Source organism: Haliaeetus leucocephalus, unplaced genomic scaffold, assembly GCF_000737465.1.
Source record: "Haliaeetus leucocephalus isolate CR32 unplaced genomic scaffold, Haliaeetus_leucocephalus-4.0 Scaffold0, whole genome shotgun sequence".
Taxonomy (NCBI): domain Eukaryota; kingdom Metazoa; phylum Chordata; class Aves; order Accipitriformes; family Accipitridae; genus Haliaeetus; species Haliaeetus leucocephalus.
Genome location: NW_010972436.1, coordinates 19780657 through 19794985, shown reverse-complemented (window position 1 = coordinate 19794985; position 14329 = coordinate 19780657). Strand labels below are relative to the sequence as shown.

At 37.6% G+C, this 14329-nt stretch overlaps 1 protein-coding gene across 1 annotated transcript in view; it reads right to left on the bottom strand.

The window, feature by feature from the left end:
- PTPRN2 (protein tyrosine phosphatase, receptor type, N polypeptide 2) overlaps positions 1-14329 on the bottom strand; it is a 523716-nt gene that overhangs the window by 382902 nt on the left and 126485 nt on the right. Inside the window, exons 7-8 of the mRNA XM_010563027.1 lie at positions 13398-13438; positions 11189-11562 (exon numbers count right to left, since the gene is read on the bottom strand). Coding sequence (XP_010561329.1) covers positions 11189-11562; positions 13398-13438 — 415 coding nt within the window. The remainder of the gene's footprint in view (positions 1-11188; positions 11563-13397; positions 13439-14329) is intronic.

The window sequence follows — 14329 nt, the reverse complement described above, 5'->3', positions numbered from 1 at the left end:
ATGTGACCATGTATATGCTCATTACTTATAAAAATCTCTCTCTTTTAAAAAAATCTCCTGCTGAACTCTCGACCTCAGTGATATGTATTAGACTAGTTTCTGTTTTAGAAATACACAGCAAGGAGATGGGCCACCGACTTCAGGATTTGCTTGCCTTCATTTAAATTTTCAAGTCTGAAAATATGCGCCACCATACCAAGGGCAGGATTCATGTATCTAAAGACAGCAAATCTTTTCTTCAAAATTTTCCACAGCCTCAAAGACCAGACTATGAGGAGTTTTAAGAATACATTTTCTTTTTCTTTTTTTCCAAAAAGAACTATTTTTGTTAATGTCTATTATTCTGTCACACTTCTTCCAGCTGAATTTCATCTACCGTTGTGCTCCTTAATCCCTCAATGTATTTAAATCCATCTGGAATTTTTCTAAATCCCCCATAGTTCTTCCTAAAAGAGACAATTTGCCCATGGGGTACCACTAATCTCTCTACACGCTGAGAAGCAGCAGTTCATGACGAATCTTCCTCTCCTGTCTCATAACCAGTTCTTAATCCGCAGTGACACCCTGGCCCTTGCTCTGTGACTCACTCTCCTTAAAGTCCCTATGAAGAGCATCCCATTTATCTCCTGTTGATTTGAAGGGTAGGTACAACTTGCAGTTTTGCTGATACAGCAGCTTTTCTCCCAGGAGAGTCTGACGTATCTCATCAGAAGGCGCTTTGCTCCTGAGGGTCTTCCAGGTGCAGAGCTGCCGCGAAGGAGAAGAGAGGGTCCCTGGCACTGCCTTCTGGAGGCCGAGGCTCAGTGGCCTTCGGATATAAATAGGCAAGGCTTAAAATGTGAATACTAGCTTATCGTTGATGTGGTCCGAGAGCTGGTGATCACAGCACTGCTCCACCTCAGAGAAGCTGAAAACAATACTAGGAAACCTTTTATTTTAAGGACACCGTTTATTTTTTTTTCTCTATTCTATTTTTTTTTCTTCTTTTTTTTTTTCTGCTAAGATTAGTAAATATTTTAACAAGCAACATAATGGAAAACTCAGCTACTGAAGTATGAAATAGAAGGATGTGAACCTCTTTGTCTGTAAATTTCAGTAGTAACTGAACTATGGAAGGGCTTCTGATGCTATCACAATAAACAGACATAGCTTTACCAAGGTTTCTCAAGAGATTTTCACTCCCCTCTTCCCACTGACTCCCATCTCCTGGGAACTGGCTTCACAGCACTTTCTAGCACACCAACACCACTATTCTCTGACCTGAAAGGTCACTTACCAAACCTGGCTGATTTAGCTACTAGCTACCAATACCTGAGCCACATGCCCTGCAATCCAGAGGAAAGATATCACGTTTGCCCGAGGAGGCAATAAATGGTAAATGGTGTCATCTACACATGTCCCATGGAAGGAGTGAGGGCTCCTGCCACCTTAGGTAACACAGGGCATGTCAGAGAAGACATGGCAACACAGTGACATGACTCTCCCATTCTCATCAGGTTGGCAACCACCAGTAAAAAGCTATTGAATCCAGCCTTCTTCAACTCCTACTTCTCTTTTTCTAGACACAAAGGAAGTCTCACTCATCACAGGAAAGATGCATTTTATCCATACGGTGGAGAAGAAACAGACATTAGAGTGGTTTGCTCCAGGTCACAGAGGAGGTAAGTGGCATAGCAAGGACTACTGGGAATGTTTTAACATCAAAGTAATTTATAGTGTTGCCGTTAAATTCTTTGAGCCTACCAAGCCTAAAAAAAAACATTTAGACACCAAAATTGTATTTATTTCTCTTGTCTGGAAGTGCCCCTGAGAGTAACTCATCCAATAATCTATAATGAAAGTCCTGGGCACTGATGCTTCAAGTCCATGGCATTACAACAGCCTCCCTTGTCTGCCTGAGTTTGAGTCTTTTGTCCGTGTTTCAGTGTAGTCTCATATATCTTGAAGCATACGTCCCTGGTAAAGACTTAGAGAAGGAATGTATTTCAGCGCTAAGTGGATTTAATTTGGTTTGAACACAGTCCGTGCCTTAAATTTAGTTAAATAATGATTAATTTTGTAAATGGTTGACATTTATTCAGGATTCATGAAAGCAACCAAATAACTTCTGAGCACAGAGCTACTCACCAGATTGTTTGAGAGCTGCCTGACTTCACAGCACTGTTATTGTAATCATTCTAAAGACACTGCAATTTTATTGCATTGGGCTGCAGTTTCATTTTTCTATGCTTGTTTCCTCAAAGGCTTTATTAGCCATAAAACCTTTTTAAGCTTACTTCTGTTTTGACAGCTCAGCGAATTCCCACTTTCCGTAATTTTTTCCCTCTTTTCCCACCACCAGTAAGTGTGAATTTAAACCTCTTAATACAGACAGGTTCAAGTCCAGACCAATTTGTAACACAAATGACACTTTCTAAAAATCAATGGCAGTGGTCAGGCTATGAAGGTCAGAGGAGATAACGGCATCATGGAAACACAAGAGTGATAGAGAAGTCGAGAAGGATCAAGTCTCTAGAGTTATAATGGAAGTATGACACTGTGCCAGCCTGTACTTGCATTACTTCAAACACACACTACCTCCAGCTGTGTTAATAGCAACAACAAATTCATACAGATGCTTTGTCGCTAGCATAAGCATGGAAATAATGGCAATAATTTGTGCCATAATTGTGATGTCCTCCTTTCTGAGGCTGAAACGGACCCCACCAAAATACTCCCTAATGCTTTTTAAGCTGAATGGTAGAAACAGTGCTGGAGTCCCCTTGTCATGAACCCTGAATCTCTGATGCAAAAAATACTTGAAGATGCAAAATTGTTCTTTCATATCAAATTACTCCTTCATAAAAATAATTAATAAATGAGATTGAGGACAACTGATCATACACATTTTAATGCACTTCCGACTTTTCATTCTTTCCCTTCCTTCATATCTTCCCTCTTCCTTCAAGGCAGCTTAAAGCCCAGACCAATTTATAATGCAGATGGTTTAAATTAAAAATGACAAAGAATATCCAACAACCTACTATTAAAGAAGCACAAAAATTTCTGTAAGAGATCCAAACTTTAAGGATTTTAAAACTGACTTTTTATAAAAATCACTCTGCACACTACTAAGAAATTAAATTTATTTTTATAGCAGATATACCTAGTCTTTAGATTGTGGCATACCTTCTTCAAACAAGTGCCAGTGGAAAACCAGAATATCTACTTGAAAGAAAAATTAAAATATTTTCTCTGTTCCGATTTATTCTCTGTGTTCTGAATTAGTCCTCACTGATTTTCTCCTTAATAAATTTCATTTGCGTGAAATAAAAATGACTTAGAGTGAGATTAATATTACTTCATTCTAAGTGGTCAGGCATTTACATTGTGTACACGTTATCCGAGTTAAGAAATTCCAAAAAAATTTCAGGTGTGAAAATTAAATGATGGCATTTTTATATCTGAGCTTCCCAGGATTGGGCAGAACAGCACTGATGAAAAAGTACTGGTAGATAATAGACTGCATTATGATTCAGTTTGCTGCATTCCCGGGAATCCTGATCTTTGGCTTTCTCCTTCTCACTCATTTCAAAAGCTTAAAATTCACCACTCTCTTATAATGAACTACATGGCAATTACCCGAAAAACACTGTGATACACTAAAAGTATTGACCATATGGTATTGTGAGATATTGCAGCATCTCAGGGTTTTAATGACTACCGCTGTTTATAAAAACAGAGCACAGCTCACAGCCCCATGCCTGGTTTGCAGATACGTAACGTGCAGCCTCAGCGGTTAAAGGTCTATAGCCTGGAGACAGTAACGCCAACCTGCTCGCACAGAGGTTGTGGAGTACCTGCACCAGCCACTCTCCCGAAAAAAGCCAGCGCCTGATACCTGAACAAGGGCTGCTAACGTGGCACAGAAGGTGTGGAAAGACAGAAAGGGGAGTGCCTGGGAATGGCTGTTCTGGGAAACGAGGGGCCAACAGCCACATATGTGCAGCTAAGTGGAGAGATACAAATGGGAGCCAGTCCTTGTGGCACTACTGGGGACTCCAAGCGCACTCCTACAAGTACCCATTGCCTTTCATCAACTCAAGGGACCAGAGTGATTCCTTGCCATTAATGTTGCTAGTGAGACAGATCGACTGGTCACCAGCTACATCAATTCAAAATTTTTCTCTGGATGTTCCTCTAGAGGTAAAAATGCACATCTGGTTCTGATGGAAAGCAGAGGAAAACATTTGGGGAAGTGAAGCCCTAGGAGGAGGGAAAGATGGAGCCTTGGAAGGACTTTTCTCTTGTAAAGTGATCTACATCAGCAGGTGAAAGTCATGTTCAGGGATAAAATATTTCAACCGATTTTGGAAGCACAAAAGCTAAGGGCAACAGAAGTAGAACAGACTATCATCATATCTCTGCGTATACAACAGACAAGAAATTCAAAATATTCAAAGCTGAACTCTCATATTGAAAAAAACCACACCAGTATTTATTGGTCTCTATGGTCAAACTACAGTAACTGCTGTTTTTCTGTTATTTTCTTGTGCATGAATAAGAAGCATGAAGTATCATTTTCCTATGGGAATATATAATGTCAGAATTAAGGCAGTGGAGCAGTAGACTGGTGTGAGGGATATGATCTCTCTCACTTTCTAAGTATCACAAGGAAACTGGAGGATTAGAGAGGGGGAAAAATGTTTTTTATGTCTAGAAAACTCTAGGCAGTGTGAATAATTACACGTGAAGAGTTAGCCAAGGAAGATTCTAGATTTACATCTCCACCAGTAATGGTGCTAAGACAGAGTGACAGAATTGTCTCCACTGGATAAATTCATAGGCAAATATTTTCCACCTGTATTATTTAGGTAGGGGGTCAAGCTATGTTATCAGAAGCAAAACTTTTGGCTTTAAAATCAATGATGGACATTTATGGAATTTATTTATACAAGGGTAGAGACTGCTAGGGAAAGTGACAAAGTGGGGGATAAAAATTTTACATTTAACCTTTTTTTTAATGTGAGCAGTGCTGTCCCTTGCTGATTTTAACAGACTTTAGTAGCAAGAGCTTTTCTGTTTTATGTATGTTTATAATTTTTAGTTTTTAAAGCCAGCTGTAGAAGTGAAGAATATGCGCAAATCTTTTTCCCTTGATAAAGTGCACTTGCAGGTAGAATAACAATTTCAAAGAGGACATTGAGATATGCAGAGAAGGTCAAATCAGTGTTTCTGTTTGTATATATGTATTAAAGGACAAGAACATTTTGTTATTATTTTCTAAAGAATAGCTGAAAAGCCTCATGCAATACAAAAGCTCAGCTTCCAAGAAACATCAAGACAACAAAGAACAATAAAACCTATCAGCCCTGTTTCATCGCTGTAGATATTGTGATTCATTTTCTCCTATTTATTTTAAATTTCATTTTTAAATGCAATTAAAATGCGCTAAATATTTTAACCTGCTAGGGGAAACAAATAATGACGATCGTAAAAATACAATTCTTTAATGACTTGCCTAGAAGAGCAGAAAACTTGGGGAATAAACCAAGGGTTCTGTACAACCCAGCTTCAGGGTCCTAACCTGAACACCATCCTGCGGAAAGTAATCATTATATGTAAAGCGGTATCATTTTTCACCTTTGTAAAGGTGGAGATATAATATCAAGCATTTGGAATTAACCTAACCCTTCAGCACGTTAAATGGTCAGACTAACAATATTCCATAGCAATTTTATACTATGAACACAAGATCTGTTTTCAGCTTTTTCACAGCATCTGAGCAGAATACCAGCTACTTCAAATTAGATGCATAGAAATGCATGTATGATCCAATTAAGTTAACGTGTTGTGAACAGATTTACAGCCTATATAATTTTACATAGACAGTCTGGAATTGAGAGTTAACATATGACAAAGCAGAAAATATCCAGGAATTGACTAATACAACAATGCCAGAAGTTGGCTCACAAGCTAACAGAGCTGCCGTGAGCTGTCTGCAATCCTGTATTTATACGAAGAACTTCAAGCACATGCTTTCTGATAAATCACCAAACAGGACAGGTTCCTCTGCGTGGGGTGTCGAAGCATGGCTTCAGAAAAGCACAACTTGACTTTGAAGCTCAAAAGACTGGGATAAGCAGTGAAAAGAGATGAACTTTCTACTCTCAAATTAGGATTTTTCTTAGTGCATTTAAGTCTAACTACTCAATCTCACATTTAAGAAATTGCACACCAGCTTGACTATTTAAACTGCTGAGCATGCAGCAGCTTGCATTTAGTTTTACTGGAGGTGGGAAGAACTACATGTTCTGGAAAGTCAGGCTTTGGGTTTCCTCATGAGAGATTCAGGAGGCTAAACATTATTTAAATATTTTGACTGTGGGATGTTGGCCCTCAGAGCATATCCTGCCAGAAAAATGGGAGCGTTGGCATTTTTTCCAACCCAAAAAGCAGTTTTCCATATTTGAAGAACTAGAATTTCAGAAAATAGGAAAAGTTCTTCTGTCCAAAGGCAAAGATTTCTCTGATTTGAGAGCTCACACTGATGTATCCCCACCATAACGGAGGAGTATTTTATAACTACGGCCAAAGTAGCATACAAATGAAAATAACATCCTGTAGGTAACTTTGTTTCATAAGATTACTTTAGAATTTCAGAGCTAAAATTAGTAGAAACAGTTGAAGGCAGTTACACTAAGAAAGAAACAAAACTCTTTCACGCAAATCCTACAGTGGTAGAATACCAATTTTTTGAAGAAGAAAAAAGTAAACAAAGTAAATCACCCAATTTGATTGGTTTCTCAGCATAATAAAGTGCTGAAGCAGCACAGTGGAGGATTTGCTGGACAATTTTCTACACTGAAACTGTCAATTCATTCCACAGCTTAGCACTGATGGATATTATGGATTGGTATGGATTGCACTGCTCCAACCATCTGAAAGGTCACTTGACAAACACAGCAGGAGTGACCTATTGTTCTTGCCATTGACAATCAGACTGCCGTTTTGACAAGTCTTTAAACTATCACAAATCTTTTCTTCAAGTATTACATCGAAATGTTTATCTTTGCTTTGTGGCACAATTAAAAGCTGGCATCTTAGGAGTTCACTGAAGCAGTCTTAATACCTCCTTTGGATCACACTTGCAAAGCCATGGAAGCCTGAGAATCTAATAGTGAATGGATCACCCCTGACATCTGTCAACTATACCACTGAGTATAATCTTTTCAGTTCCATTTTCAGATCAGAAGGTGAAAAGAACCCAAGCTATTATCCCCAGTGTACAAATATGTTGGACTACTTCCCTTTCTCACCAAAAGACCACTGTTTCAGCTGAAAATGAAGCTTCACTGCTCCAAAAAATCATGGCCAACAAAAAGTGATGGGTTGAAACTATGGCCTATTACTTTATGGAGGAAGAAGAAAACCATACAAAGATGTAGCATCAAAAAATAAGTAAGTAACTTTTGTGTTACATTTTGGCATTTCATTTTGTGTGCACAAGTTAAGAGTGGATTAAAAAACCCCACCTAAATCCTAATTTTAGGTTTATAATCTTAAATGTGATAATTGCTGCAAGAAGGATACTTCACAAATGAATTTGTCTAACACTCAGCCTCTCAGAAAGATATATTTCATGCCTACCTTTAGCTCCAACTTCCTCTCTATTTAAAATAAAGAACTTTAAAAAAGCATAAAGATCTAAACAAAAAGTCATAGAATCACTTAGGTTGGAAAAGATCTTCAAGATCATCGAGTCCAACCGTAAAATATCAAAGATCGGTTGTGAAATCAATTTCCTGAGTACTTACAGACTACAATCACCTCTCAAACAGGAGTGATTTTAGACTAACATAGATTAAAGATCTGACTAGGAATAGTTCCAGCCCCTTTACTTCATTATATGAATATAAGATGCATGTACAGTTATGTATAAATGTGTAGCATACACCTAACCCATTTCTTAATACTATTTATTTAATGCAAACAGCCAGTAAGATTTTTGGTACAAAGGACACTTTGTACCAGTAACAGGACGCTTACTAAAGAAATGTTCCTTAAAAGGACATTAAAATTTCTCTTCTGTGCAGTGATAGTTAACAAACATCCCTTTCTCTATCCTCTCTCCCCCAAGAAAAAAATACAATTACAGCAACATTCACGAAAACAACTCCTTACTGAAACTCTCGGCTATACTGATCCAATTGCTCTCTAAGGCCACTTTATGTACTAAATAATGGTTGTGGGAAATACTAGAATGTAACAGATCCCTCAACTGCTGTGGAAAGCTTTTCACTGTTCCTGCAGAGGGGACAAGTCCATTTTTAGCATGTGGAATTTCCTGAACAGGTTTTGTTATTCTTATAAAATTCCAGAACATACAAATTTTGTTTTGCAAAATACAAGCTTTTCATTTTGCTCTTACATTTCAGATAAACTTGTTTGGCTTGAACAGGTCTAACAACAACAATAACAACAAAAATGAAACCAGTATATTTTGGAGTTGAAATGCTGAGGAGGGCGAAATCACTGAACCAAAATCCGTTTGCTGCAGATTGAATGCAACGTAATCCTGGTACAAATGGAAATGTTTCTTTAGTTCAACTCAATCAGCTAATTCTCTTTAATGATCAACTCATTCTAGATTAGGAACAGGAAAAAAAGCATGAAAGCTTATTCTCTTTTTCTCTATGACTTTGGAGAAGATGACATCTAGTTGTACTCAAACTGCTAAGAATGTAGTGAGGAGTTACCAGTTAAGTTTTCAGAATACACGTAGTACATGCTTTGTGTAATGAGCTGGTTACCATTAAAAACTAAAATTATTTTGATAAACTTATATTTTTTAATTCAAACCATTTGAAGTAGTTTCATCTAACTCATTGCGAATTTTTTCTCATCGTTTCTGAGCATTTCTAACAGCATCCCGATGTTTAGCTAAAAGCATCTTGCCCAAAAGTTACTAAAATTGTAATAATCTAGTATATAAGAAAAGTACCTTTTGTCCTTCTGGTATCAAAAATGGTAAAGCTGAACAAATCTATGCTAAATTATATTTGTGTATATGGAGTCCTCTAGGACCAAGAACCTTTGGACAAATGACCTTCTTCAGCAAGTTTCATTGAAGAATAATAGACATAATTTGGGGAAAAACCCATCAGTGGGGACTAGCTAGGAAGAAAACCAGATAAGATGGCACAGTGAAGAATCTACATGCTGTGAAGACTGAAAGTCAGAACATCTCCCACTACATAGACCTGTGAAAGCTCTAAGCTCTTAGAGAATTTGAGCCAAATAAGTCTGGATGGCCAAGGGAGATGGTGTCATTAAGACACTGTTGGATGTAAAGGTGCCTTCCAGACTGATGTGAGTTAAAACGCCTGGGGGAAGTAGCGCTTAGCTGCGGAAAAAAATAGCTTCTATTGCTTCACATAGCATTCATAGGCAGGAACCAAGAGGTGTGGTTCAACTCAGGTATCCCATCAATTTCTGGTAGACTGGTTTCAAAAACACAGAAGGAGACTCCTGAGTGCCCCCTTGGCAAAATCAAATAGGAATGCATCCTACCTGAAGGACTAAGGCATGACCTAGACAAAAAGCTGTAAGAATATTCTAATAATTGGCTTTCTCCTGGAGCAGGTTCTTGAGAATAGCGAGCCTGCTACAGGAACCACTCAACAAAAATGAACATTACAGGGGAACAACTGAAAAGGGCAATGGCAAAAGCAGTTTAAAACTGGTTAATTAAATCCAAGGCACTTGGTCATTAAATAACGATTAACAGTGGTTATTGACACACGGACAAGTTAACAGAAGTATGAGGACCTCAAATCACTTGGGACTTTCCTTAAAGCAAGCATTCCAAATCTCCCCAAGGTCTTTTCTAAACTCTAGAGCTGAGTGTCTTTAGAAAGTGAATAAAATTTAACACTAAAATGGTAAAAATAAAACTCAGGATGGGACATGATAGCAATGCAAGGATCTGTTAACATAACTCTCATCCCCACCATGTCCTCACAGGTGAGCCCTTTCCTTCAGCACCTCTCATTCCAGTAACTAAGCAACTTTTATTTTCTGCAGGGTAATCTGAGTCCTTATGAAATATATTCCTTCCATTATCTCTGAGGAGTGCGTGTTTGTTCCCTACTTCTTGAGAAGTCTCTGTCTCTGATGTTTGCAGGCTGCTGAGCCTCAGTTTTCACTCTCCTCTCTTCAGCCTGTCCCTTCACGCACTGTATAAAATCTCTTCCCCCCACATGGCATCCTTTCTTCGTGCTCCCATCTTTCTCAAGTGTAGCCCCTGGGAGAAGGCGAACAAGAAGCTGTCTCTGATACCCAGCCATGTGCATTTCAACACAACAGGGTGGTAAAACCTAGAATCCTCCACAATCCTATTGCCTTCAATCCCATTAATAAATTTGAGACAGTCAAAAGAATCAATCCATGCTACAGAAGTTTGTGTCTCAGTTTCTCTATAATGCTGGGCAGAGGTTTGTAAGCCCATCCTACAAATTCCTAATTTCTCACAGAAGATGAGTTGGGATCACTAACCAAATATAATATCGTTCTCGCAGGGGGGAAAGGAAACCAAAAGTGCCCACATCGTTCTAAAGTCCCAAATGTTCCTGTAATAAACTGTGTACCACTAGGAGAAAAAAAGCTGTCTTTTGAAAGTATTGTATTAAATGTCAAATTCATTAGTGACATGACCTGAAATCATTAGGTCTTCCTTTCTAAACTAGCTGCATATGTGATGGTTGGATTCCTATATGTGTTATTTTCAGATCAAAATGAAACCACAGAGAAAATATTGTGCTTTATTATTGTGTGTCATTTTTTGAAAGAATGACTCAGGCATTGATATTTAGGCTACTTTCAAGTCAAATATTTAAAGCCCACATCCTAACCATAAGCACACTTACTGACATATTGGAAGGTCACTGGAACATGAGAAGATAGAGAGAGGTCTAAGCAAAAGACCTACAAACTAAATATCTTCCGCATTGGAGGAAAGGCAACTGTAAGAAAATGGAACTGTTTTCTTGTATTTTCATCAAAGTACCAAACAGGTTCCAAACAGTTTCAGATGTATTAAAAAACAGGCCTGTGGCATTTTCCTCTTGTACATTCATATTTCATTAGGTGCAATGACTTTATCTTTTCTCCAGCTAAAAATGCCATTCAAATTGGCTGTTATACTTACTCTTTCACCGTCACAATATAGCCGTATTCTTTCTCCTCTGAAGACTTCACTTCAAGTTGCAAGCCTTGTCCCATACTTTTCTGAGGCTCTTTGTAGGAGTTTCCATCCTGCATTAAAGTGTTCTTAATCCAGTAGTGGATCTCACTCAGGTCTTTGGAGTCAGATTCACTGTTCTTTGCAGCTGTCAGTTCCCTTGAGAAAGTCTCACTTTTTACATTTTCCACACCAGCATTTATTTCTTCTGAGGAAGAAGAGTCAGTGTCTTCCGATTTCTTGGTTTCTGTCTTAGTAGATTCTTCAGGTATAAGGTCTTTAGGCTTATTTTCAGGTAACGCATTCTCGTTCAAGAAGTTAACTAGTTTTGCAGTGTTCTCCTGTATTAAAAGAATATTACTATTTTTAAAAGTAAACACAGGAATGTTATACTGAACCAAACTTGGACATAATCTTTCAAACTCATATTGATATGGTAGACTCTATTCATACAAATGTTGCATGGTAATTTTCTTAATTTCTATATGCTGCCAGACTATGTAAGAACATAATGTTTATTCAGTAATAATAAAAAAGCATTTAATTATGCCACTGTATTTTTCAACAGTTTTAATAAGGGCAAAGAAATTCTATAGTTAACAGTTACATTCTTCTTCAAATATCACAGAATCCAGATAGCCTTTTCTCTGTCTTGAACAGCTAGAAAAAAATGCTGGTGGTATTTTCATAGTGTTCATTTTCATGTGTCTGTGTGATTAAGTATTGATGAGAATAAAAATTTGTTATCAAGTAAGTTAATGAAAAGGAGAAATAATAGAAATATCCATCAATATGCCTAAGTGTTAGGACTGGAAACATGCATACCTCTTGCTTCTCACGAGTCATAACACAGGAAAGGGAACAGATATTATGTGACAAATTATATTTCACTTATTCATCTCTAGAAATTGTGACAAACTGTTTGTGAGTGAGCCACTAAGCTAAACATATGATCACAGAAAAAAATCTGTCTAATAAACCAAAACAGTAAGCAAGTGAGAAAAAGTCAAAACACATGCCTGGAACAATTCATTAGTTAGTTTCATTACATAAGTTTATTGCAGCCAAACATTTGGGAGGAAATGATGGCTAATGGGCACTTTGTGCTCTGTGTCACAATATATTTTTTTCTATCACATCCCCTATTCAAACTGTCACTAAGAAACCTATACATGGAGTCCTCTCTAAGTCTACTGTGAATGTAGCACTTCGTTCCTTGAAGAATTTCATGTGTGTGGTTAAAGCTCCTGCCACATTGTCCACTTGTGTGTTTTCCTTGCTTGGTAGAAGGGCAGCTACTAAAGAGATTTTACTGAACACAAGAGGCTTTGCCCATTTATGAATCTCAGCTGTTAGCTTTTGATGGAGTATATAGTAGGAGAAGTTTCACGGCTGTTTTTAAGAATATTTCTTTGAGATTTTTCTGTTCCATGCAACCCAGAAAAAGAAAGATGAATATACCCCCCAAATGGCTGAATGTTGGACATAAGTCTATAGGATATGATTCAAAGCAAATGAGGAATATTGTAAAAGTAATCTAGATTAAAATCCCAAATTTTAACCACCTAGGCTATGAGATGTAATGCCTAGTGCTTTTGAAATACCTCTGATATTCAATGATTTGGAGGAATTAAAGGTAAAGTGAAAAAGTGGAGAATGACAGATCCCATGAAAGGAGAGGAAATTTCAAACCCTCCCACAAACACATGCCCTCAGAGTGAATACGTTTACTCAACTTCTTCTGAAAAACAGAAAGATTTTCTGAGCAAGGATGCTTACATCCCCCAGAACTAAAAGGCAAAGGACAGGTCAAAGAAGAAGGGTGTTTTCAAGAACACCTCAATACTCAAAATTACTAACCTGAGGAAAAGCCTGAATTTGTCTGAACTTTGGGATCTGTTATGAATTCTGTCTATTCATGAATGATAGAAAGGCAAAACAGGACTTGATTTTGGTTTTTTGAACTCCAAAACTCATTTTGGTTAAGGTTTAAATAAATGTTCATTTAATATTTCAAAGCATCAACAACAACATGCCTCTGCTGTGATATTGAATTATATCCACACAAAACGCAAAACAAGTCTTACATTTCAGAAGTGTGTTTTTGACCTTCACTGCTTATAAACCTGATATTCTGAGATGGAATACTTGTTTTTTTAAAATACTGGTACTCTACCTCTTTATCAATTCTGGCACTGGCTTCACGCACTCCATTGTCTGTAGGATATGAAAAGCACAAATACGTAGTTATGAAGGGAAAACATCATATATGAAATAAACACTGCTTATAGGCTGCTTTGTAGTGGTGGCCTTTTCATGCAATTTAAACATTAAGACATCAAAGCTGAAAGGGCAGAGTAAAGAGCACTGTATAATTCAGTATTGTTATTCTAAGCCCACTTCGATAGCAAATTAATGCAAGATCAATAGGCAGAGTACTTCAAGAGCCAATGTAATAGTGTTATTTTGCTAATTAAGTGTCCAATCTTCATATCAGTTTATCAATATATAAGAAAAAAAGCAATAAAATGGCTCTAGCTAGCTGAATGGACATTTACGTTAAAGAAAAAGGAGACATATACATGCCTCATATGCATTTTGGTGGAAGATGACTTATTTCAATTGATATTGTCTACCAAAAATCATGTTACAGTTTAACTACAGTGATAATATGCAGTCACATCATTAACCTCAGTCAAATAATGCTGGCTTTTTGGTTTATGAACTGAGTCTTATTCATTTCTCTCAGCATGATTCAAGACAAACCCTCAAGTCTGCTCATTTTAATCTACAAAAAGAATTGGCAATTAAAATAACCAGAGTATCCCTATCTAGTAAGGATTTCAGTATATCACCACGAAAAAAGACAGTAAGTTAAAATCACTGTTTATGACTTATAGCATATTGTGCTGGTTTTGGCTGGGGGAGAGTTAATTTTCTTTATAGTAACTAGTGTGGGACTGTGTTTTGGATTTGTGCTGATAACACAGGGATGTTTTCATCACTGCTGAGCAGTGCTTACCCAGAGCCAAGGCCTTTTCTGCTTCTCACCCACCCCACCAGCGAGGAGGCTGGGGGGGCACAAGAAGTTGGGAGGGGACACAGCCG